This window comes from Boleophthalmus pectinirostris, unplaced genomic scaffold (assembly GCF_026225935.1).
Source record: "Boleophthalmus pectinirostris isolate CB_2022bp ecotype Guang Dong unplaced genomic scaffold, ASM2622593v1 HiC_scaffold_7, whole genome shotgun sequence".
Classification (NCBI taxonomy): domain Eukaryota; kingdom Metazoa; phylum Chordata; class Actinopteri; order Gobiiformes; family Gobiidae; genus Boleophthalmus; species Boleophthalmus pectinirostris.
Genome location: NW_026571473.1, coordinates 14,398,954 through 14,423,744, shown reverse-complemented (window position 1 = coordinate 14,423,744; position 24,791 = coordinate 14,398,954). Strand labels below are relative to the sequence as shown.

General features: G+C 37.2%; 1 protein-coding gene across 6 annotated transcripts in view; it reads right to left on the bottom strand.

The window, feature by feature from the left end:
- LOC129412029 (adhesion G-protein coupled receptor D2) overlaps window positions 1-24,791 on the bottom strand; it is a 59,252-nt gene that overhangs the window by 26,970 nt on the left and 7,491 nt on the right. For all 6 annotated transcript variants that reach the window (XM_055164708.1, XM_055164710.1, XM_055164711.1 and 3 more), the window contains 7 exons: window positions 24,620-24,722; window positions 23,796-23,949; window positions 23,578-23,711; window positions 23,196-23,311; window positions 22,435-22,555; window positions 4,038-4,079; window positions 1,171-1,224 (listed from right to left, as the gene is read on the bottom strand). In XM_055164708.1, coding sequence (XP_055020683.1) covers window positions 1,171-1,224; window positions 4,038-4,079; window positions 22,435-22,555; window positions 23,196-23,311; window positions 23,578-23,711; window positions 23,796-23,949; window positions 24,620-24,722 — 724 coding nt within the window. The remainder of the gene's footprint in view (window positions 1-1,170; window positions 1,225-4,037; window positions 4,080-22,434; window positions 22,556-23,195; window positions 23,312-23,577; window positions 23,712-23,795; window positions 23,950-24,619; window positions 24,723-24,791) is intronic.

Here is a 24,791-nt window from a genome sequence, read left to right as displayed (position 1 = left end):
CAGCGCCCCAATCCTGGCTTTTACAACAAGGGGAGATATAAGGGCATGTGCGGTCATCTAGAGCCAAATGTCTCCTATCTAACCACAGGACAGGTATAGATACAGTATTTCAAGCAGGATTTATGGCAAAAAATAGCATTAGCTAAAAACCGTCACGGGGTAGCAATGGCTAAAAAACGTATTCTTGTAGCGGAACCCGGCAAGATTGGAAAATTGCGAGAAGGAAAGCAGTAAAAATGATGGTAGATGTTTGAAGGTGGGGGTGTATCGCTGATAACATGGGAGACGATATATCAAAGTGCACCTGGTCACATGGGGCTCCCCTCCCAAATCAAACACTTCAATTTATTTATTTATTTTTATATTTCCCACAACTCCAGACCATAACAGAGGTGGGAGGTCAAAGAGGAAGCATGAGGTTGCTTGGGACGAGAAAAAAATTAATCTACGGTTAGCAATAGCTCGGAGGAGGCGGAGGTAGGGGGTAGGGGGTAGACATCGGAAGGCACATACATGGGTCAGGGTGCAGAGGGAGGGGTATAGGACAAAGTGTTGCTGGCCATAAAGCGTGACACAACATCCTGGCAACGGGACGCCTGCAAATGTGATCACTCATAGAGGACGGCGCTGACTGTGGATGGGCCTACATAGTGGGTGGAATGATGCTAGAGCTGTTTATCAAGCTGTTGTAGGCTCTATAATTGCCGCTACGTGCATGTGGATGGTGCGCACTCCTGACTAGTAACTACCTTTAAAGAGCTTGACCATGTTCTTAGGCACACACATAACCCTGGACACGCACACATACTCACAACACCATTTCAACCAAACAAGGTATAAATACTGGTCTGACACTTTAATGTCAGGGGACGGCTTGTCCGGGATTAGAAACTTGTAACCCTCCGCGGGGCTTGACATTGCCAGGATGAAGGTGCAGAGAAGGGCCAGTTGCACAGAAGGAGGAGGAGGAAGGGGGGGGGGGCTATTACCGGGAGTCTATGTTTGATGAATAAGGGCATCCAACATGGACTGCCGACCGCTAAGAGGAAGAGTCTTATTTTGTGGCCAGTTTTTATTGGCTTTGTTGGGGCTGTGGAGATTCTGTGTAAACGGTGCAAAAGCGCTGTTGTCTGTTTTAAAGACTATAAAGAGATGGGGAAGATTACGTACTGAAAAATTAAGTGCCTTTCTTCTCTCCTTGATCCTGTTGACTGTGCTCCGCACCTGAGGAAAGCAGATGAAAGAAATGATGCAATCAATTGATGAAACAGGATTTTCCATAACAGTGAATGAAATTTTTAAACTGAAACTGAATGAAACTGAAAATTTGAGTTTATAATTAATATTCCATCAAAAAGTGTTTTTGTTTTATTAATACAAAACAAATGATTAGGTCAACTGTTACCATACAACTGCATTTTGGTAGTAAAACAGCTTGTTTATCCTAAGTAAGTGGGAAACACCTCTCAAAAGGTTGAAGGCTACTCTTTTCTCTGGCAACACAGTGTGACAGGTAATAATCTAATTGGTGTATACTATGTGTATATAACATATTGAAGGGAGAAAAAAAAATCCATTCCAATTAATATAGTTTAGAATTTGAAATGAACCTGAATAATTAAAATTCATTTGCAGAAAATTTGGTTGTGGTTTTCATCAAAAGATTAAAAATTGTGAAAAATGTTATATTCTCCTAGTTTATAGTACTAAATACTTTATTTTAGTATAGTAAAAAGTGCATTTCCATGTTATCGTAGAATGTAGAAAAGTAACCCTAACTTTTACTTTTTAACTTTGATTAAAAATGTATATAAATATGTAATATGTTTTGCATGAGCACAAAAATGCTCGAGCCAGGACAAAGTCTGAGTCTCTGTGTTAAAGCAGGTCCTGTGTGCCCTACGCTCTAACGGCACTTGAAAGTGACACATAGAGCAGCCAAACTAAGAAGACGACTTCACGCTATCATTTGTCAACACGGAGCGCCGTGACCAACAAATGGAGCTATTGGAGGAGAGGGGACTGGCCTAGCAGAACAGATTACATTTTACACTCTGGATCAAGCAGCGCACGGCAGGCTTTCATTTACTACACACTGTACCCCAGAGTGCAAAGAGAAACAAGAGGACAATGTTCACACTATAATTAATGTGATATATGTCTAATAGTACATTTGACAGCTTAAACGTTTATCTACTACATTTTTTAGAATGAGAACAAGAATAACACATGTTTAGAATAAAGTAAATTTACAAAAAGGACAGAAACTACAAATAACACGATAATTACATTCTTTGTTATTTACATATTGAAATGTTCAGTTATGTTCTAGTATCAGAGATGAAACCTGTTAGCATTATCAGGTGTCATTTCCCATTGTAAATTTGTGTGGGTACAGTCCAGCCCCCCAGGTTAGTGATTGTGCATTATGGTTTATGGCTTCATTAAGTCCCAGTGTGTTATAAATGATGTCAGAGACAAACCCATAGACACAGCACACACTGTTTTGCATAAGGCCACATAATAAAGAGGGCACTGCTGTGACAGGACAAAACCCACAGCGTCATGTGACCACAGCCTATAGTGAGAACTTAGATCCACACTGGCCTCAGACTGCAGAGAGGCTTAATGTTATTTAATGGAGGGAGAATGTCCTGGGGATTTGACTGATATCAAAAGCAGAGTGCATGCTGAGGCAATTACATGACACAAGTTAATTAATCATTTGACAATGAGGGGAAGGGCATTGTTTTAGATGATTGTTGTGTGTTTAAGGGGATTTGTGTGTACTCAAGGTTTCAAAATGATGCAATGCATGGCTCCCCATGTAAATGGGCGCACAGAGATTACCATATGAAAGCAGAGCACCCGACAACACCTGCCGACATCCTTGGAGCTGATGGAAATAAAAGGTCATCAAAGCGTGGGATTACAAGGTGACCACCAAGGAAAAGCTAATTGCAATGAATAATGGAGAGCTATTGTCAGGTAATTAGCAATTAAAACACTATTTTGAGTTTAATAGCTGTAGCGGCAGTTTGTCTTCCACAGCAGATCTGTAATTATGAAGCTTAGACTCCATAAATGAGCATTGCCTGAATTTGGACACTGCTTAATGCAACAGCTTTTCTTTGCATATGAAAGAAAAATATGCATACTCCGTTTAATTATACAAGACCCTTTCCTTTATTAGGCTGACTTTTCCTCTCACATGTGAAAAGTTTGTGAAATAATGGCATAACTAATTCCATCTACATTTTCTATGAAAATACATTTCTGCTTAAAATTAAGAATATACCGTATGATTGTATATTTTTGTGATGTGATCTGAATGATTTATCGCCTTGTATATGTTTTGTTAATTAATTTATACTAAGTTGCTACAATTTAATATATTAAAATGTAGCACCAGTAGCTTCAATATTATAGTTTTTATCTAAAATAATTAGGGAACAACATAAAATTCAGACTGTACATGGTCTTTAGGAAGAATAAAAGCCACATTTGACCAAGAGTGATTTCAATGATTCAAAATCTCATCCATTTAATCTCTCCTCCTCCTCCGCACTGTGACACTCTCCGCCTCCACAAATCTAAATGGTAATGCTGGAGTGATATTCCCTCATAGCATACTGCTGCTTGCATATCGTTTTTCTCTCTTTTTCCCCCTCTCTCTCACTCTGTATGTCGACCACTGCAGCGCCCGGTGCGGAGGCCTGGCCGGTGGCTTTGTCAGGATGCTAAATGGCGGACCGTGAGTTTAAAAACTTAAAGAGGCAGTGAAATATTAGCCAATGTGGGTGAGGAATGAGTGGCTGAGGAGTGCCGCGTGTCAGTGTTTAATGGTGGGACTCAGATGCATATAAGTTAGTCCAAGCATGAAGGGCAGTGGGACGCAGGAAACGATGGCCCCTCCCCTACACGCCATCCCTCCTCTCCACCACGCACACACTCACGGCACTTAAGCAGGAAGCCCATCAGAAACTTGTCATTTCTCTCATTCACTCCGACAGCCTTGAGACACAATGCAGACTTACCTCTGTGTTGTACACCCCATATATCAGGAAGATGAACAGGCCCTGCAAAGAGAAAGACAGAGAGTGGGGAGAAGAAAGGGAAGAGAAAGAGGACAAAGTTGTTACGGTTGTTTTCTCACTTATTTCCAGTGGTCAATTTTACGATGTATTGACGAGTCACAACATCTGCATGTCCATTCATTAGCAGAGAGCAGAGATTTATGAATCTGGTAGTTTTGTTTTTTTTCTTATAAAAAAAAAAAATAATAATAATAATAATAATCAACCTAATGTGATGCTGTTTTAGGATGAGGGATTTAAAATTTCAGACTTGATTTTAATACTAAGGAATAGACTCAATACCCAATACTCACATCGATACCACGTTAATCTTTCTTTTGGTAAAAGAATGTGAGTTTTGACAACAAATAATAGTACTTTATGTTGCCATGTGGCCTCATATACTCACCTAAAATGTTTGTGGACAATTTACCTAGTCTAAAGGATTATCCCATGATTATCCCCAACTGTGCCACAGACTGAAATGCGTCGGGACTTTGTAAGTTTTCCATTAAGACGTGCCATAAATTAATAAAGGCATTTTATTTTAACCAGTGAGTGCCTTGGGTTTATTGCATCTTTTTACTGACTTCCCTTCCCAAAGAGCAACACTGAGTTGGATCTACTGTGTATTATCCTCTGGAGGTCCAGGAAGCGCTTCTTCTGAAACCTTTTTTATCCCCAGATTGTGTTTTGGTCTGGGAACTGTATTCTCATAATATAAATAGTAAATGTGTGTCTATCTAATTTAAGATTTTATGGGATTTGGAGATTTTAAAACCTTTCACAGAATATAATAGGAAATAAGAAAAGGTTAAAAGATGGTTTAATCTAATGGAAATATTTCCTATAGTTTCACTCAGAGTAAAGATGACAATAACTGTACAATGTATTTGTTTAATTTTCAATATAATATTTCGTCATTACTGCCCTCAAAAAGCTATCGAAGGATTAACCCAAGGTCTCACAGAACTTCACCAGTGGGAAAACTAAAGTATGGAGGACATCCTGCATCTTTAATACGATGCACTAAAATAATGGGTATGAGTGATAATAAAAACACAAAAGGGAAACATATAGATTAAGCTAAGGAGAACAAATAAGAAAAGACGCACATCTCCATGAAGAGAGCAGCCGATGCCAGTAGAGACTATGGAGGGAGTCTATTGAAGGAAGGAAGCAAAAAATATAGAGATAGAGGTAGCAAAATGAAAAGAGACAGATAGTACCCAGGACCCAAGAATGCCATGCCCTTGGATGCATAAAGGCTGCACTTGTGGTCACAGAAAAGCTATTTTTCATTCCAATCTATTGTGGCATCCTCCGAATGTACAAGCATGGAATGTACCACCATAATGTAATCTTGTTGCTTCAATGGAAACAGTGAGACACAAAGCGCTGATTGAACGCTGCCACAAAAGATGTACTGAGAAAAATGAAAAGGCAGGTAAAATCCTATAAATTTCAAGGCTGAGAGATTCAGGAGATCTTTGATAAGCCAAGCTTACGTCCTTACGGGAGTTTAGAGGGACAAACTTTTCAAAGTACATTGGTCTGCTCTGCCGATTATTTTTTAACAAGAGACACATGAGGACCACACACAAGAGCAAGTGTTCAGCTGGCTATGAACAAGTGTTAGTTCTGTAACATTAGAAAATCTCCTGAAAATGATGATTGAATTATTATTATTATTGAATTATGCCATATGAGATACTTAGTTTAATACTATCCCAAAAATGTCCTCCAAAGTCCAACTCATTTCTCAACACATCTGACGTACAAAAGGCACATTATTATTGAAATTTAATTGTGAGAAATGCACAACAACTTATGTATATGCAAACCCTCAGTCATCCAGGTGACTTCCACAGTAACAAAAGGATGCAAAAACTAATAACTGGTCAAAGTCTCTTTTGTTACAATCTATGCATATATGAGTGATATATGTATATGCTGTCTGAATATGTAAAATATTTTGCATTTGGGTTTACAAATGATACACAGAAGAATGTATAGATCATGTAATTTAATTTAATTGAAAAGCCTCACTTATTTTTCTTAGATACACTGTACATTAATTCAATTTAAATTGGGTGTCAAGTTGCGTTCAAGATGTTTGCTCTCTGGTATTGTACTGATTTAGTCCCATAGATTTTACTAGTTGCCATTGTACATTGACTGGCCTGATCTGGAGAACTGCACATACACTCATGCACCAAGCAGTGGGTGGTTAATGTTCTGCACTATTGTGTTGCATTAGACTTGCAATTTTCAGCTCATTGTTGCAATTTGATTATCATGTTTTTGATCAGTCCCCTGATTTGCAATTAATCTTTTGTTGTATGCTGAACAAAGTGGAGAGAACACAGTGTGCGCATTAGGAAAAATGAACTATTAGATTATAATTGAGTTAAAAATAAGTGGCAAACATAATGATGGATTGTTTAAAATGTTAATTCATTAATATTCCCAGTAAAAACAAACACAGCGTAAAATTGGGCCACATTATTCAAATGCATGTGCGCTTTTTCTAAACTCAGGCCTGTTTCTTTTGAACTCTGCTGCAAATGCTACAAATGTATGCAAAAGATGAGCTTTCAAAGTATTGCTTCACAGTACATCAAACAATCCATAGATTAATTAGCCACAAACTAATTAGGAAACAATTGTATCTTTAAAAAGTTAAAGCTAACAAACAGTAACCAAAAACAAATATTACCCAAGAGAGATTCTGAGCATGTGAGAGGGAAAGATGCTTGAAGTGAACTACAGTGCACTGACGGAGGCTGAAGAGGAGCTCAAAAGCAGGGATCCATTTTACAAAGAATTGTGGGTAAAATAAAATAAGTAGTTGTTATCCTGATCTTGTGGCAGTTTGCAGCTAACCATCTGCGCTGGTGCAACTCCCTTTTCAAATATTGGCTCTTTGTGAATGTGATGTCCTTGTGAATTGCTCATTGGAAAAGCATTTAGTGAGTGCATTAGAGTGAAAACATTAACCTCTTTTTGACAGTGTTCTGAGAGCTTGTCTTAATAGCGGAGTAGATGGGTATTTATCGCCAATTAAGAAAACTACATTTTACCTCAACTTGAAAAATGAATGGAGAATTTTAAAGTGTATATCTATTAATGACAGCACATTTTCAGTTAATCGTGTTTATTTACAAAACATCAAAATATGTCAAGAGTTTTTACACTTGCTTACTTTAGTTTCACAAAAGGGCTCATCTTGGGTTTATGAATGCCATTTTGACAAATATGTATAGACGGATTATTTGTCTGGCAACACAACAGATGCGCGCACAACCTGAGTGCAGAAAGCGCATCTTAAACAATCCAATGAGTATACTGTTTTCCATGTCCACTGGACAAAAGTACTTATTTCTTGTATTAGGGATGGGACAAGAAAATTTTGACGAGATACGTCACAAAATTTTATTTGTATATGTCTACGAGAGGTAACATGAGATTATGATATTAGTAAGTATGTCATGATGATTACTATTACTATCGACTTATCATTCAGTATATGAAAGCTGGAACAATATATTTTGGGGCTCAAAATTTATCATGTGTATAATAAGATTTGAGTTGTACAGGGTTGAAAAATGTATGTCTACATTGCTTCTTTGTATTATTTATCAGATTTAGCTCATGACACGTAATGAACTGTGTATTTAAAAATCATTTACAAGGACAATCTTGCATTATTGTATCAGTGGCATAAAGTAGTTTCAATATTATTGTTTATCGCAGTATATTTCTGTAGCAATATATCATGTTTCAAAATCTGTTATCATGACAGGCCTAGATATTACTTTTAATACATTAATTGTGGGGCTCAGTTCACAACTTTGGCTTCATCATTTTTTATTTATTCAGTTTTATAGTTTTGCTGTTATTGTATTACTGCTTTTTGTTAGTACAGCTTCTCAAGAGGACTTACTCAGCAAAATTAACCCTTTTTGTCGAGGTAAGTGTAAAAATACCAAAAATACCAAAATAACATTAATGGATCTGAGAGTGAGGAGAGCAATACTGCAATATGCAAACATGTTTATGATATAGCGCAAAAACAGCACCCAGACAGTTGTGTGATTGTGCCTTGGGTGAGGTCATTATAAGTAACCTGACAATGGAGAAAGTTTTACTGTATAATTTATACATCTTTCACTAGTTTATTATTGGAATTGTTGTCCATTGTTGAGTACAATGTGGGCACTGGTCAGTCAGCTATTGTAAGATAACGATTCGTTTCAGGCTTGATTTAGGGCAGTACCTTAAAATTTACCTGTTTTGTGACAAAAATTTTTTTTGCATATTTTTGTGTAATCTCTCATTTATACATTTGTCTGTTTCATTGTTCAATCTATCTCTTGCAATATGGAGTGACATTTAGCAGCAAATAATAACAGTCTATATAAACTGTGATCATTGTCCGTGTATTTATTCTTTAGGTCCAAATATCTTTTCCAACCGTGACGTTTTACTAAAAAACCTTTAATTTACACCTTTTGACCTACATCCAAATGAATCAGCCTTCTCAAACTGACATTCTACAGTGGGCCCGAGTATTTTGTTTAAGCTGCTGAACTCATGCATCCTTTGTAGAGGCTTTCCAGGCTCCGTGTGTCACCCAACGCCAAAAGTGAGCCAAACGAGCAGAACCAGCCGTCAAATCCCTCGCCCAAATTCAAACACACACAGACACTTTTCACAAATAGAGCTATCTGCATCTCCACTTGGCCAAAAATGTGAAGCAAAAATTCTGCCCAGCACCTGGTTGTCATTACCGAAATGAGAGACAGAAGAGGTTAAAACGCTGTGATGGGGGAAAGAGAAGAAATTCACACTTCTACGCTGGGACTTGCTAATGTCTCTGACCCCTCCACGCATAAACAGTTTAATTAACATGTACATAACTTTCACTTTAACTGCTCGTGGCATGTCAAATCAAAGTGTCTGTCAGACCTGTGAAACGGGGAGTTGATACCTTGCAGGTTCGTGGTTCAATTCCAGCTCTGTAAAACTTCTCCAGCTGGCCATGGAGGCTGGCAAGAGGACATAGGAAGACAAGCAGGTACCAGGCAGCCTGCCACTAAGTTGGTCTGATGAGGTAAAACTAAATCCTAATGTGGTAAGCCATATTACCAAATTCAACATCATTTATGTAATTTATAATAATTTGTTTAAGGGGTTCTATCCATTTTCTTCATGTACTTGAAGGTCCGTTGAGCAGCTTTTCTGGAGGAGGGTCCATCATCTGCTTGTCTCTGTGGAGATGTTCTATGGTATGACATTAAACACATTTATCCAGCTTTTATCCATTTTGGGTGTTTCTATTGCTCAAAAATACAAAATTTCTCTCTGTGAATAGGGTTGCCTCTCCACAGATAAGACCACTAAAGCAGTCTATTGTTGTCGCCCTTAAGATAGATAAGTTTAATCTCTACCGTGGAACATTCTAGACAAAGCAATAACATCTCCATGAAGACAAGCAGGTGACAGACCCACCACCTGAAAAGTAGAACAATGCACCTTTAAGTAAAGTCAGTTTTGCACCAGTAAAGAGTACCGTAGATGTATTGTAAAAAGCAGCTCTTAGAGTGAAAATGAGGCTGCTGTGTGCTCACTGCATCTAATTATAAACAGTGTTATCCTCTGTGAATCAGGAAGAAGAAATGTTAGCATGCTAGTTGTTGATAGCACCATGACACCAAAGTTTACTTTGGTCTCTGAAAGTTGTGAAAAGTGCTTATAAATCCATCAAGGTGAATATTTAGAATGCTAGCAATTTAACAGGAAAGTGAAGAATAACTGGACTGCTTATAGTTTTAAAGTAATTATAAATGAACTAATAAAATAACTAATTAAAATAGTTTGGTGGTACAGTGCCTTTATGTTGGAAAACCAAGAAACAAAAACTATAATTCTGTCAACATATTTTAATTTCACATGCCTGAATACTTCTCCTGCATGCCTATCCGCTACAACACAAAGTGACATCAAGCACATGGGCAGAACAAATTCAGTGTGTATAAAGTCCACTTTTTCTGCCCATGACCTCGTTATTATTTAGAAAACCTAATTTTCGGACACTCTTGAACCAGATGCATTCCCCCTTTGTTACTGTTCACATGCAACTATCCATTTCCCCTGATAAAACTGCCCCATTCCCTCACTGACATTACATATGCACTCTATGTATCACATATGTAAGGTGAATATAAGGTCCAACTTCCTATCTTGTCCCTATTCTGTTGCACATTAGAGCCAAAAGTCCATCATTTATTGTTTGTAAAAAAATGCCTGTCCTCTTTTTGCTTCCCCGCAAACTCACACATCGAGTCAGTTGAAGCTGTCACTTTGAGTAGCGGACCCCCAGGCCAGTCGTTCTCCCGCACACACACAGCCCCCAAACCTACTCTGAGCGGGGCCGGCCTGCAGCTATACGCCAGCGCAGCGCAATGTGATGGCTCGGGAGAGGAGGGAGAGTTATTAGCTTAGCCCTGAACCACCTACTTAATATAGGGGCCGACGGTGATCGCTAACAGAGCCTGGCAGAGGTGACAGCTTTTGGCCCTGCTTGAGGAAATCCAATTGAAAAGCAGCCAAGAGGAACAACAAGCCCGAAACAGATGTTGCTCACCACTGCTGCACCGCTACTTGGGTGTACACACAACACAAAAGCCACGGGCGACAAACTGTGGTGGGTACTGTGACATGGACACATGGAGGATTACAGCGCAAGAGGTTCAAAATAATGATCTACAAATTATTCTGAAAATACTAAAAATATGAATGAATAGAATAAATTCACATATTTTGAAATAAAGCAGAAAATGTATGTGACACTATTAGAAACATTTGATAAATGTTTTTATTTTTGGTGATTGTAATTTTGTACAACTTTTTCAGCATTGGGTTTGTATTGACTTGCTAGGTTGAACCCTAAACATAAATAATTAATGTTGTGCACGTGTTTGGCTTGTACAGCAGGGGGCACCCAGGGGAAACCATCACCAAGGCACAGAAAGACCACAAAACTGAGTTAACCAGGAATATCAAAAGTCATGGGTAGGCCACTTTACTAAGTCTCTGTAAAGTTATATGCTGCTGTTGGTGCCAGGATGACGAAACTTAATGTTGCTATGATACTACAATTTTAAACTTGATTTTGATACTAGGGAAACCGCCAGATACTTAATACTATTCTGAAACCACAATGTTAATGAAAACAATACTGTTGTTCCTTTGATCTTAGCATATGGTCTTATACTAGGTCTGATATAGGATATGTGATTCCCTTTTCAGTATCGATACTTGATCAAATGAGTATCTCGTTTTAATATTAGTATTGATAAGTGTCTGAGTATTGATTTTTTTGTTTTATTTTTTATTTTTTCCGGAAAATTTCCATAGACATACCCTTCTTTCTCTATGGTTGCGGACTACAGTGTTAAAATTGCCACATGTACTGCTTTTATGAACCCACAAAACATTCCTTAAATGGAACAAAATGTGCTCTTATAATAACACAAACAGTCAACAAAACAAAGACATTTCCACTGAGTTTAAATAAAGACGCAAGTAACTAAATACAGCAGCAATTCAAGGTCAAGTAAATACTTTTATATTGAGAAGCACAAGCCGCTAAATCCAAAAGGAAATAAATAGGAAATAAAACATCTATTTCAAGTAGAGAACTGAACCTTTTACACCAGAGACAACTCAAATCTCAATTCATCCATTCATCCATCCATCCATCCATTTGCTCATCTTTTGTTTTTAGACAGAAAACACAACTTCAATTCATTTCACCTCTTACACTAATATTAACTGACTTCGGCATGGCTGGCCATACCTCAGTCATTTTTTTTACAATAATTTTTCTTTTTGTCACAGAGAGAGATAGAGTTAGCATGTGTGTGGGGCAAAAAATCAATTGTGACATATCTTTATTGCCACTCAATGACAAATGACGCCACATTTACCACTGCCCCTGCTCCGCGTCACTGTTGCTATTGATTTTATATCAGACAGACATAATGTTATTGATGAAGTAACAGATGAGCACTCTATTCGACATCTTTTAACGTTTAAATAAAGTTGAAATATGGACGATGAAGGATTTGCGGGCTGTGGGTCATTTGCTAATACTAACAGGATAGCTGGATTTTGGACCAATATTGAGATGGTTTGCTATAGCTTGAAAATGATTGCACATGTGGTAGTATATAAGGCGGGAGAGTGAGAGCACGAGAGAGAAGAGTGAACTGTAAACAAACTGGCTTTTAAACAAGACAATTTGGGGTTGCATGTCTTGAGAGCCAAGCAAAACACGGGCGAGGAAAACTGATACAAACTTTTAACACATGGGTCGGAGAGGAGTCTTTGAACTGGGACGGGAAAGCGCGCCGCCAGAGCTGAGAGCTGTTTAATTAAAAAATACTTATGTATCCAAGGGGCCATTCCGAGCATCTCCCTGTCAAACTGTATGTGAGTCTGCTGTCAATCTCTGAGGGAGTTTTTGGTTAGATTATTTCCCACTGACAAAGAGAGAAAACCCATGGCATTAGTGTGGAAATAGTATGATAACACGAATAATGTATTTTCCAGCTGTGTTTCTGTATCACTACTGAAAATACCAGTCATGTTTATTAGGCATTTACAGTCTTCATAATCAGTTGGGGTTAAGCACTTTGTAACTTTTCTGGTGGAGCGTTGTCTCCATAAAGATATTTGATGATTAGATGATTGCTTTCCTAGAATGGTTTTACAGTAAGGCATTAAACTTATATCTCCAGGGAGACAAGTAGAAGACACCACCAAGCTGAGTTACAAGTCAGATCTGTGGAGAAATTACCCTGCTGACAATAATGATGTATGTTTTCATGTACTTGTGAGAACTAAAAGCAGCTCCAATTGAATGAATGAAAGATATAAGTGTAATGTGTAATACTCCAGACAGAGTAATAACATATGCATGAAAACCGCCCACCAGAAAAATGACATAGTGTACCTTTTAACATTATGAAATCAAATAGATAGATAGACGTGACCTGATATTACCATATGAATGCTATGTTATCAAAGTTCCGGTACTATTTCCATATTTTTACCATACTGTGCTGTATTGTAAAGTGGTATTGAAGGAATCTTGTTTATAACTTGAATGTTTTGGTAGAAGACATCATGCACATGATTAACCAAGGTTACTTTTTCTCTATATAACATTCTGAAGTCAAAAACGTCTACTATGCTCCCATTATATAAAGCAAAAGTAGCTTGACAGAAACAAAATAAAGCCAGATGGATGACTGCTTAGAATTAAAAATAAATATGCAAGAAGTCGACAGTATCACACTTGAAATATTTCTTGTTTTAAGTGTGAAAACAACTGTGGAAAAGCTGAATATAAATAACAGTGGGATACTTGTCCTTGGTTTACTGTCTATTCTGCATTTATGTGGATACATTGGTAGGCTAGGCATGGTACATTTAAGTTATGTGACAGATTTAAATATTTGCTAACATATACAGGACCATTCAGACTGATCAAAATTAACAGCCTAATTTCTTTCTGCTGCAATTACCTTGACAAATAATGACAAAGGCTATAAAAATCTTTGGTATGGGAAGGATAAAAAATTCCAGAGCCATATGGGGATGGGTTTGGTGCCCTTTGTCCCAGCAGAGGTGAGTCGAGCTGGGGACAATGACAAGTGATATGAACTGGTTGATGCTACTTTTAGGAAATGACAAGGACAGAAGAGAGTGAATGCACTGTAATGGTTTGGGGGTCTGTTAATTTTGACTTTTCACTTAAGTGAGGAAGTTTAAATACTTCTAAAAATACAGTTAGTTACATTCATAGTAGTAAAAGTACTAGCATTCATTTGCAAGCAAGTGTTGTAACTTCTGTGTTTGGTATATGAAGATAAAAAAACTAATAAAATAACAAAAGTGTGTTATCTAATATATTTTAATTGACTAACTATACTGCCCATAACTTTTTCATATATATGTGTATGAGTGTGCATGCAGCAGGAGCACAGAGGCAGGTGTATCCATCATGATAAACTGGCAGACACGGCAACTGTCACATGCAATCACACTTCACTACGGTCTGCAAGACTTCAAAGTGAAAATGAATGGTAGTTCATTGACATGAAGACTTCATAAATCTTCGTTTTTTTGGCTTCCCATTCCCCTATTTTTTGGAGGAGAGGAGTCTTTCTTTCTCTACTGTGCCTTTGTGTACCTCAACAACTGCGCTATTATTTTCTGCTTGAGGCTTGTTTATAAGTATTTCTATGAAAGACTGTTTTCTGCTGTCAAATAAGTTGCACAAGGACAACATAATTAACTTTTTGTCTTTTGTAATTTTCATATACTAAATTGCACAAGAAAGACATTTATTTATTTAAAATGGTGGCTACATTTGATATTAAATGTTAGCCAATTGATCGGTCATTACAATACCTAATGCTGAAGTGACCAACATGATTTTTTCTTCTGTTCTGTAAAATTCACATATTTACTTAGTCATACAAGTTGATCAATTTCCAACTACTGTTCCCTATTTTAGCAGCAATACCTCATGATTAGAAAACTGTTTAATATGCCATTAGACTATAATTGAACATGGCAAGTGTTAAATGTGATAATCATCAAATTTGTAACCACTAGAAAGTCAAATGAACCATAATAATGCTATCAGTGCAGCTGCAGCAGCCCTCTCTCTCTGCCTTGCCTTTAATCTAGTAATGATTCTGAAATGGCAGCGCTTGAAAAGGGCTGAGGCTACAGGGTCTGTGCACCTCCCTGCAGCTCTCTGGCCCGGTCCTGCTCTCACTCTACAGCCGTTTGATTGGCACATGCTTTCACTTAATGAGGGATAATTACTAAGCAAAACAAGTGGGAGACCACATCTGCTCAGTGTAAGAAAGGCCAGGCCTGGTGCAATCTGTCAGACCGGGCTTTCAGGTCCAGTGTTTTACCTACGGTCTCCTGGTCCAACACAAACCATCCAACACACACACACACACGCATACACATACACACAAATCCACATGTATGCCCATGTACAATGAGGGAAAAAAGCATGAATAAGTGTGCATCTCTCAACACTACAGCTCAGCTACCTTGGAGACAAATGCAATTGGAATTTGTGTTATACAATTGCACTGAGATTTGTTATTTGTGTTTTAAATCAGGATTCAGTTCACAGTACCTATTCTAAACATATTGAGGAACATAAACTGAAATATGAACTGTTACATTTAAACAAAAACTGCATGCATTTCAGGGCACGTTTGTAGAGGTGGAGGTCATGGGTAGTGATCATCTTTTTGATGTTTTAAAAGAACATTCTATTCTCTAAACAGTGCTGGAAGAAGTACTAAATTTTTGTTACTGTAAAAGTACGGATATTGGAAAAAGCAAGGGTAAAAGTATAACATGAAAAAATCTACTTAACTAAAAGTATTAAAGTACCTCTTTAAAAATGTACTTAAAGAGCAAAAAGTAAAAAGTATTTCATACAGATTTTGAGATCTAATAAAGTTTCAAATGTAGTGTTTTCTATACAGATTTGCACTAGATTTTGTTCAACAGAAACAAATTGAATGGATCTTTTTTATTCTAGCTATTTTTACGTGTTATATTTTTGTTTTCTGAAATTATTAACATGTTAAAAATTAACCCCTCAGCCTTTTCAACAGGTCTCAAACTATAATAAAAAAATACTCACTTTACAGTCCTGTTAAAAAATGTAGTGGAGCAGAAAGTACAGATACCTGCTCTCAAATAAATAAAATTAAAAAGTATTCTCTTTAGAATCTACTTAAGTAAAGTACAGATACCTAACTTTACAGTACTTTACTACCTTTACTTTGTCACGTTCCAGAGCTATGCCTAAATAATTGAAGCGTTTGACATTAGAAAAGAAATTTCAAGTATTTATAATATTGGTGCAGGCCTAGTAACATTGCATAAAACGTGCATATCTTCTCAGTCAGGGAAAAGAAAAGGGGTGAGAGCAAGAACCTCCCTTAACAAGCGTAGACATTGTTAGCCCAATCAGTGCCCCGCTGGTACTAATGTTGTTTCCTGCAGTCTCCCCTGGTCCCTCTTTCTCCAACACAATACCACAGTAGTAGGCTAACACACATGTAGCTAAAGAGCTCTCCAGACGCCGCCACACTACACCCATAAATCATCTCCACCAGGGATTTACATTGTGCTAAATGGCCTCTTAATGAGCGCACCCTGTTTACAAGCAGTAAGTCTCGTGCGCAGGCTAACACAAGTAAATCATGTGTCCACACTGCACACAGAGTAAGCTAAATAATCTGGTCTGAATTGAATCACAGTTGAATTATTGTGAGCTAAAATAAAAAATAAATAATAAAGTTAGATTTATAGAACATTTTGTGAAATCGTTTTTTCTGCACAATGTAAAATGAGTACAAATGGGGAATAAAAGGACCAATGTAACTTGACATTGGGGTTCTATTGTGAAAGTTTTTGTGACTACTCGGGTTAGAAATTCAAATTCTCTGAAATTATTTTATTTTGAAACATGGAATTGCACTAGACATAGCCACTTGCAAAGCTTACAAAACTTTTTAAACTTTTGCTTTTATATTTATACAAGCAGTGTCCAATTGACAAAACTTTATTTGAAAATTTGAAAATATTTTCATTATTTTTGAGGACTCAAATTTACAGTACAATATGCCAAACTCATATGGTTAAGATAATATTGATTCATATTGATATGAAGATATTCTTTTCCATTATAAATTGGTTAATTCATTATTTTACTTATTAAAAAGTACCAAAACATTTTTTTCTCACAAATGTCAGCAACACATATTTTCTTTGTTACTATATTACAAAGCAAATACAATGCCTCCCATGTAAACCAGCACCAACATCTGACAGCCCACCCAAACCCACCCTCCACAGAGCTGCTCTCTTGCCCCACTCTGACCCTCCTCTCCCAAATTACCTGCAAAGTATACGGCACATCAAAGCAGGGCGAACATAAGGAAAAGTCCCCATCAGCTGACATAAGTGTGAGCAGTGATGTCAAGCACCACAAAAGGCAAGGTTGTGAACTTATAAATAGCAGTGCTCATTGTTTCAACGCTGGGTAATTTTGGCTGTCTTGATTTTTTCCTGACGGAGGAAGAATGAGGTCGCAAAGAGTCAGATAATAGAGCCACATCCCTGAAAAGCATTTGAAACTAAAAAAAAAAAAAAAAAAAAATGATGTCAAAATTTGGGCTGCAAGGTTAACTGGAATTGAATCAAAATCACAGTTTGAATAGCAACAAGCAAATTATAAACACTGCAAGTAATAAATTGTATGGTATTATTGTGTTATTTTTTTATGTCTTTTGCAAACAGAATATCCAGTTGCCACCTGATTCATTTTGGTATGTTTATTTAAAAAACGAAATGATGGAATTTTGTTTAGCAGTACATAAAATAACTCTTCTCTGAAATGTTCAAAGCATGTTCAAAATATGCACTGTGAACTGTAATTTCACACTGTAATTTTCCCACTGTGGGACAAATAAAGGCTCATCTTAACAAAGTAAATTGTTTGCAGTTTCATAATTTGGATGCCAATTAGCTGTCACCAAATTGACAACTACTCTACTCAAGATCTTATCCACCCCACAAAAAACTGATTTACAAACAAAATTTTAAATGAACTCTCAAAAACTGTCAGATTAGAGCATTCCAAAATTGTTCATAGCTATACTCTACTCTGCATGATACAGGAGCTGCATTGTGTACCATGCTTCCAGAGAGTCATTCACACAATAACATTCGATACAAAAGCTTAGCGAGGAGGGAGCAAAAGGACAGCGTTTGCTTTCTTATGACATGGCCTATTACTAAATTGAGATGGCAGGTAATTCTAAAGCAAATAAATGCCAGCGGGTTTAACACAAGGAAAGGTCTTGAGGGTGCCTGTGTGAGCAATGACAGGAATTCTCTCACCTCTTTTGACAGGAAGCCTATTATTCTTACAACTTTATTTACCCAGCCATGCCTCGCGTTTGAACACTGATCTCGCTAGCCTATAATATTTCTTCACAAAATCAGCCATTCCTTCGGTGTCGATCTTGTCCAGTAAATCTTAACATACACCACCAAGACTGGTATTTTTAATCAGGTTTATTTCACGTCGACTTGGGTGACCATTTTAATATGAGCGGTTCCATCTCGAAAACCTTGAGTCTAATACCTTAAATGAAGCCACCATCTGTAACGCATTCTCGGGTTAAATCATGAGCTCTATCACTAAATGTGGCAATACGGCGAGAGATGAAAAGAGGCAAATAAGTACAAGTTGAGACAAAACACACTATAAATATACTACTTAAAAAGGCGGTGCAGCGTGCTCATTAGAAGTGCCATCTCCGAGCGTAGTGGGAGTCAGTTCTGACCTTGGTATCCTGTTTGAATATTGTTTTAATGCTGCCTCTGGTAATTGAGTTTGCAAAGCGAGTACTGGACTTTTTTTTTTCAAAGGAGAGCTATTTTTCCCAAGCAACCAGAATGCAAACAATCGTGTGGCGCATTTATTTAGTTTGTTTTGTTCATATCCATCTCATAATTATCCAAGAAACTCATTAAAGTGTGTTTTTTATAAATAAATGTGAATGATTGCACCTATATGTGCACTGACTTAAAAGTAAAGCTATCCAGACACCTAATTTTGTAGCTGTCCTAATTGAAGAATTTCTTTTGTGGTTTTAATGATACAGTGACCAAATGCAAAGCTGTTTATTCAAATATAATTAAACTGCAAATGATTTACTATACTTACTTTCAGTTTAAAATTAAATTAAAATGCTTGAAAATAATATGACCATATTCTCTCACCTGTTCCAAGAAAGCATGGCTAAAAAATAATATTTATATTAATAAAGGCACAAATGAATGTAATTATGAATAAAGAAAAAAATAAAATGTGTATTCGTGGAAACTCCATTATAATAAGACATTCGTACATTGTGGTAAAATATTTTAGGATTAGTTGCACAAAGGGGAAAAACAGGTTCATTTTAAATATTTTGTATACTTTTTACCCTTCGTCTTTCCTCTAAATTACATCTTGTCTGACCAATTGAGCTGCAAATTGCTTTGGCTTGCATTTTGGGCGCTCTGAGGTACAGGTTCAGTCCTTAATCTGTTGAGGGAACACTTGATGCACCCATGTTTTAGGAATCATCAACAAACAGCCAATCCAGTGTGACTTTTAAAGTGACAGCGTTAGGCAAAATAGAAGTCAATATGGCTGTGCTTATATGTCATTTATTTCTTCCTCTAAATAAACAAGTATGGAGACCGTGGATGGTTGTAAAAGCACGAGTAATGTCTGGCTGACTCAAGGTAAAATTAAGGGCACACTTTTCCTACTTACTGTATATGGGAAAGTTTGCGTACAGCTGTTAGGCCTAGTTATGTCAAAAAAGCATGGTGTGGCAATCATTATGTCTCATTGGGCTAAATGTTTTCACTCTTCTATTTAGATTTTTTATTCTTTCCAAAATACTGGAAAAAAATGCACAAATCACAACTTTCAGGTTAGGATCAATAGGACAACACGGACAGACAAATCATACCAGGAACAGTTGTTTTAGCAGCTGTGTAAGAGCAATGCTTACTCACACCAAAGCTCCCCCATAAGGCAAAAATCAATAAGAAGACCAAGACTCTATTGATTATATCCATATTGTGGTACAGTCCGATGACATGCTCTGGTAGACAAGACAACTGCAAAGACAACTATATTTTTGAACAGTCAAGCGACCTTACTACAAGAAGAATAAAAGAACTGAGTCTTTTCATTTTGGTTTAAATTGGTTTAAATCTCATTTAGTATGTTTCTGTATTTGCTCCAATACTGGCATTAGGGGTGACAACAATTAAAATTAATAATAAAACAATACTAAAAACAATAGTCAGTTACTAATTGATAGTAAAACTTAACTCTTCTCTGAGCAGGTAATGATACTAAAAATTTATGACAAAGTTGGAGTAGTTTGAGAATGATTGGGATCTATATCAAAACTAATAAAGCAAGACAAATGTTGCTATCATTTTGAGTTGAAAATTGCGGTATATTGTGTGAAAATCTGTATTAAGAATCAAGCCATTCAAGTAAAAAAAAAAATTGTTTGTCATTGCTGTTATTATACCAAGTTCTATTTCGCAATAAAAAATAAACAATAAACTAATAAGAATTAATATATTAAAAACATCTAAAATCTATTTTCATACTTTACTTTAGATTGTATATCAGCATAGTCACAGGTACAGGGTTGCCCCCCACAGGCTGCTCACTGACATGACAAAAATGACACGAGTCAAAAGAACCACACAGCCCTATCCTGTTGCCAAATATTTACCCAAGTGACTACCAGAGCATTTTCCTGTCCATAACTTCAGTCCACTTTTCCCTATGCTCCTTTTAATTCCCTCCACTCTCCCACTATGCAGCTCAAAGTTATTGATAGTTTAAAGTTATGGCCTAATAATAAGATGGACACTGCATGGCCAGGAGCCTATTATATCCAAGTAATGGATAGAGCCGGGGTTTTGAATGACATTGCCCAGAGATTGGATGACGGAAGGTGGAGCAATTTATGGGTCTCTAGTGCACACAAGCCCCCCCCACACACATACACACACACACACACACACGTACATACACATACCCATACGCACCCCTACACACCGCTGTGCTGTTTAGCCTTAGATTGATAAGGAGCCAGATGAGCCATGGCTGTATTTATGGCCACGTTGGACATAAAACTATAGGCTCACTCTAGGAAGTTCTCCTCAGGTTTTGGCTTAGTTAAATCTCACTGTAGAGCAATTCTACAATTCTTAAGAAAAGTATATTGAAATGGATTAAGAAAAACTTGTGAAATACACATGCAAAGAACTGAAATAGTAACAGAACAGTAATCAAAAGTAAGTAACAGAACATCATTTGAAAATTAGCTTGCAAGAAAAACAATGAAAAAAATGTATGGTACCAATACATACCAGTGCTAACAAAGTTTACAAAACCAGTCAGTCATGGGCGTGTTGGAATGATTCAATTTAAAAAATCCTAATTTCAAATTAACAAAAATGTCTGACATCCATTCTGGAAGCATCAGATCTTGGATGTTGAGATCAAGGTTAACACTTGCACTCACTTCTAATGGGCCAATCAGATCTGTATGGAGAAAACGGGCAATAATCATAGAAAGACATTACAAAGTGTTTCTAGTCGAGTGTTAAGAAGAGCCACAGAGAGGGCACTGAGGGAAGCGCAATGAAAAAGGCTTGTCAACATTATCTGTTTTATTGATTTAACAGTAAAGGCTTGCCGCTTAAGCTTTATGTTGCATCGGTCGGCCCCATTGAAAATACAACAACCACAAATAAAAAACGATTTCTTAAAAAAAGAAAAGTAAGCATGGTTCCCATGTATTTATTATTATGCCCTATCTGGCAGCTTTGCCCTGAGCATTGTTCTGGTTACATACATTTCATCATCTTTACGAGGAGCTATTAGGTGAAACACCTTCTGATACAGTGTCCTCTAAAGCACTAAACAGGCCAGAGAAGGCTGTGTTTTACTCAATATTATGGTAATAAAGGCCATAATTGAAATTAATGCAAATCATGAGAGGAAATTATTCATGACAATTATTCATAAAATTATTGCTGTCTTTTAACATCACCGATACAGAAGGCAAGAAAACACTGGTAGACAAACAACTGGGTTACATCATTGAGTCAATGTAAAATGCAGAAGAAAAACACAGTCATCTTATGGTAGTCTAATGGTATTGCCCACAGCTGGTGGTCCTCAAACTTTTCACACCACTTTACACCAGCACCACCAGGTCTTAACTGGGACCAACCTTAATACACAAGGCAAAACCGTGAGCATAATTCAAGATTCATGAAAACTAGCCCTGCTGATAGGTGTTTGTGGAGAAGCAAGATTATGTGACTTTCTGGCAGGAGAAGTAAATTGCATTTTCCAACTTATGAAATTTACTATGAACATTTTCCCAGTGTTCCATCTTGCCCTCTGTGCCTATGGTAAAAGACACAATCTAAACATGACCAGACAACTTGTTATTAATGATGACTATACTTAGGTGAAACTATTACCGAAGGTTTGCATTTTGCATATGCATTATCTATAACATAGACTAACATACATCTGAGGATTTGATATAACACCAGTATAATTTAGATTTAAATATTTAATTAAATGCCCTTTCTTACAGTGCTAGTGTTTGTGTGGTTTGGTTATGTGTACCTGTAGGGAGTTGAGAATGATGAAAATATACGCCATGACGATGGAGAAAGGGACCAAGATGCCAAACAGCCACGTCAGACCCAGGATAGGCAGCAAGACCAGCACAGCTTTCACTGCAGCCCTGTGCATATTACAACATGACAACCACTCTGGTATTCTCAAGTTATCAACTGGACCCTGGCCTCATGTTTCTCGCATTTTCTAATCCTTTTTGTCTATGTTTGGCTCCCTACTTGTTCCATACACAACTGTATATAGCAAAGGAGGTTCATTGGGTGACAACTTCCATAATTCATACGATAATTCTGTTTAGAGAGGAATTAACTTTGGGCTCAGGTGACCGCCAAACCACACCAGCTGTGTGTGTGTTCCTGAGCGTGCGACATGTCAGTGGGCAGTGGGCCTAGTTTGTTCAGCGGAGGAATGTGTTTGAGTTTCCGCTGCGACTGCCACCCACGGGTGTCAGATGGTTCAAGGCCACCTTTGAAAATCTCCATAGAGCATCTACTGTGGGCTCTGGAGGGCTGGGTAAGAGCAGTGGATTTTACCAGTGCAATTCATATAAGACAGACATAAAGAAGGTTCATTAAATAAATTATGAAAAGAAAGGTGTTTCAGTTAAATTTGATGTGTGAATTATAATCACATGTGAATAACTTGATTTGATCCCTTTAAAGATACTCTACTTTTTATTTACTGATTACTCTGAAGCTGGCAAAACGTTAAAATGCAGATAAATGGTGCCTCCTTGTGGCTGTTACCTGATTTGTTCATACGCCTGTTCCACAGGGCTTGCTCCCATGGCCAGTAAGATGGACCTCCTTTTGGCTGTAGAGATCGTGATGACCACCACTCGAGTTAACACCAGGATATTCACCTGAGAGAAGAGGAAAAACTAAAGGTTACAAGATTAATCAAATTTGTGAGATAACGTTTGAAAGAGAAAAGAGCATGTTATGTCCAAGCATATTTATTGCATAGATTCATAGATATAATTAGGGCAGAAAAAATAATATTTTCAATTACACAATTTTTGTAATTGAATAAAGCAATAATTGAAATCACAATTAAGCATTTGATTAATTGCACAGTGCTAGATGCAATTAGTACATTAATCATAGGTAGAAAACCATAATTGCTAACCATAATGATGAAGATGACTGGTCCAGCAAAGCCCCAGATAACACCAGTCTGAACACTAAGCCAGCAGTAGCCATCAGCTGAGTATTTGCCTGAGGCTGAAGCCAGGGTGATAGTTACTATTAACACAGGTAAACCTACAACACAGAGAACAGACATTCACACTTCAAAACCACAGCAAAAGCTATATTCAGGTTTGAAGACACAGAGAGCACAGGTACCCCAGCCAATCAGATAGTAGTACTTCATGTGCCGGTCCTCACTCAGGTTTACTGCCACCACTTTACTCCAGAGAAGTAGCCCCTCTACAAGCATCCAGCTGAACGCAGCCATGAAGAAGAGGTGAAGCAGGGCCGCCACCAGCGTACATGCCACCTGCAAATACAAAAGTTACTGCATTATATTTACATGATATTTTTAACCTATAAATTACAGTCACTTAAGAAGTGGTAGTCATTTCATTCACCTTGAAGCAATTTTTTTGTATCTTTTTATGTTCTACATAGGGCCATCATATCAGATTTTAGTGTTTTAATCATTACTGTAGGGAGACGCATCAAGATTTAATGATTCATATTCATAATTATTGACACCATGACACTGGTACAATCTGATCTAATTTTATTTTATTCATACTGTCTAATAAATCACAATTAATCTATGGTAGTTGTTTCTATCTTTATGAAATAATATTTTCTGATAAATATTCATACATATACCAATTTACAGTATATAGACCAGATGTCTATTTAGTTCTTACAATTATATAATCACAATTAACTATCAACAATTAAAGATAATTGCCAACTAATCTAGATATACAAGTTTCTAAATGAGTAAATGACCTAATGACCATAAGGTTGAAGGGGCAGCGCTCACCAAGACATGACCTGGGGTTAAAGGCACAAAGGTCAAAACAACAGCAGCCAACTGACCAACCACTGGCAGACTGATGGAGGTAACATTGGGCAACAGCAGGCTACTTACTATAAATAATTGACTTTGGTGGCAGATATAGAAGACAATATTGCTATTTGTCCAGTACCTTGTTGTGGATCGCTGAGCCACTGCACAGTAGAATCACTTGAGCGCAGATCAGAGCAATGAAAAGGTTTTTATGGATGGAGGTTCTGTCTGATTTAGGAATGCTAGATATAATGAGAGGGTACAATTACATTAGTTACATGTAATTACACGCTGATTAAAAGAGAACACAC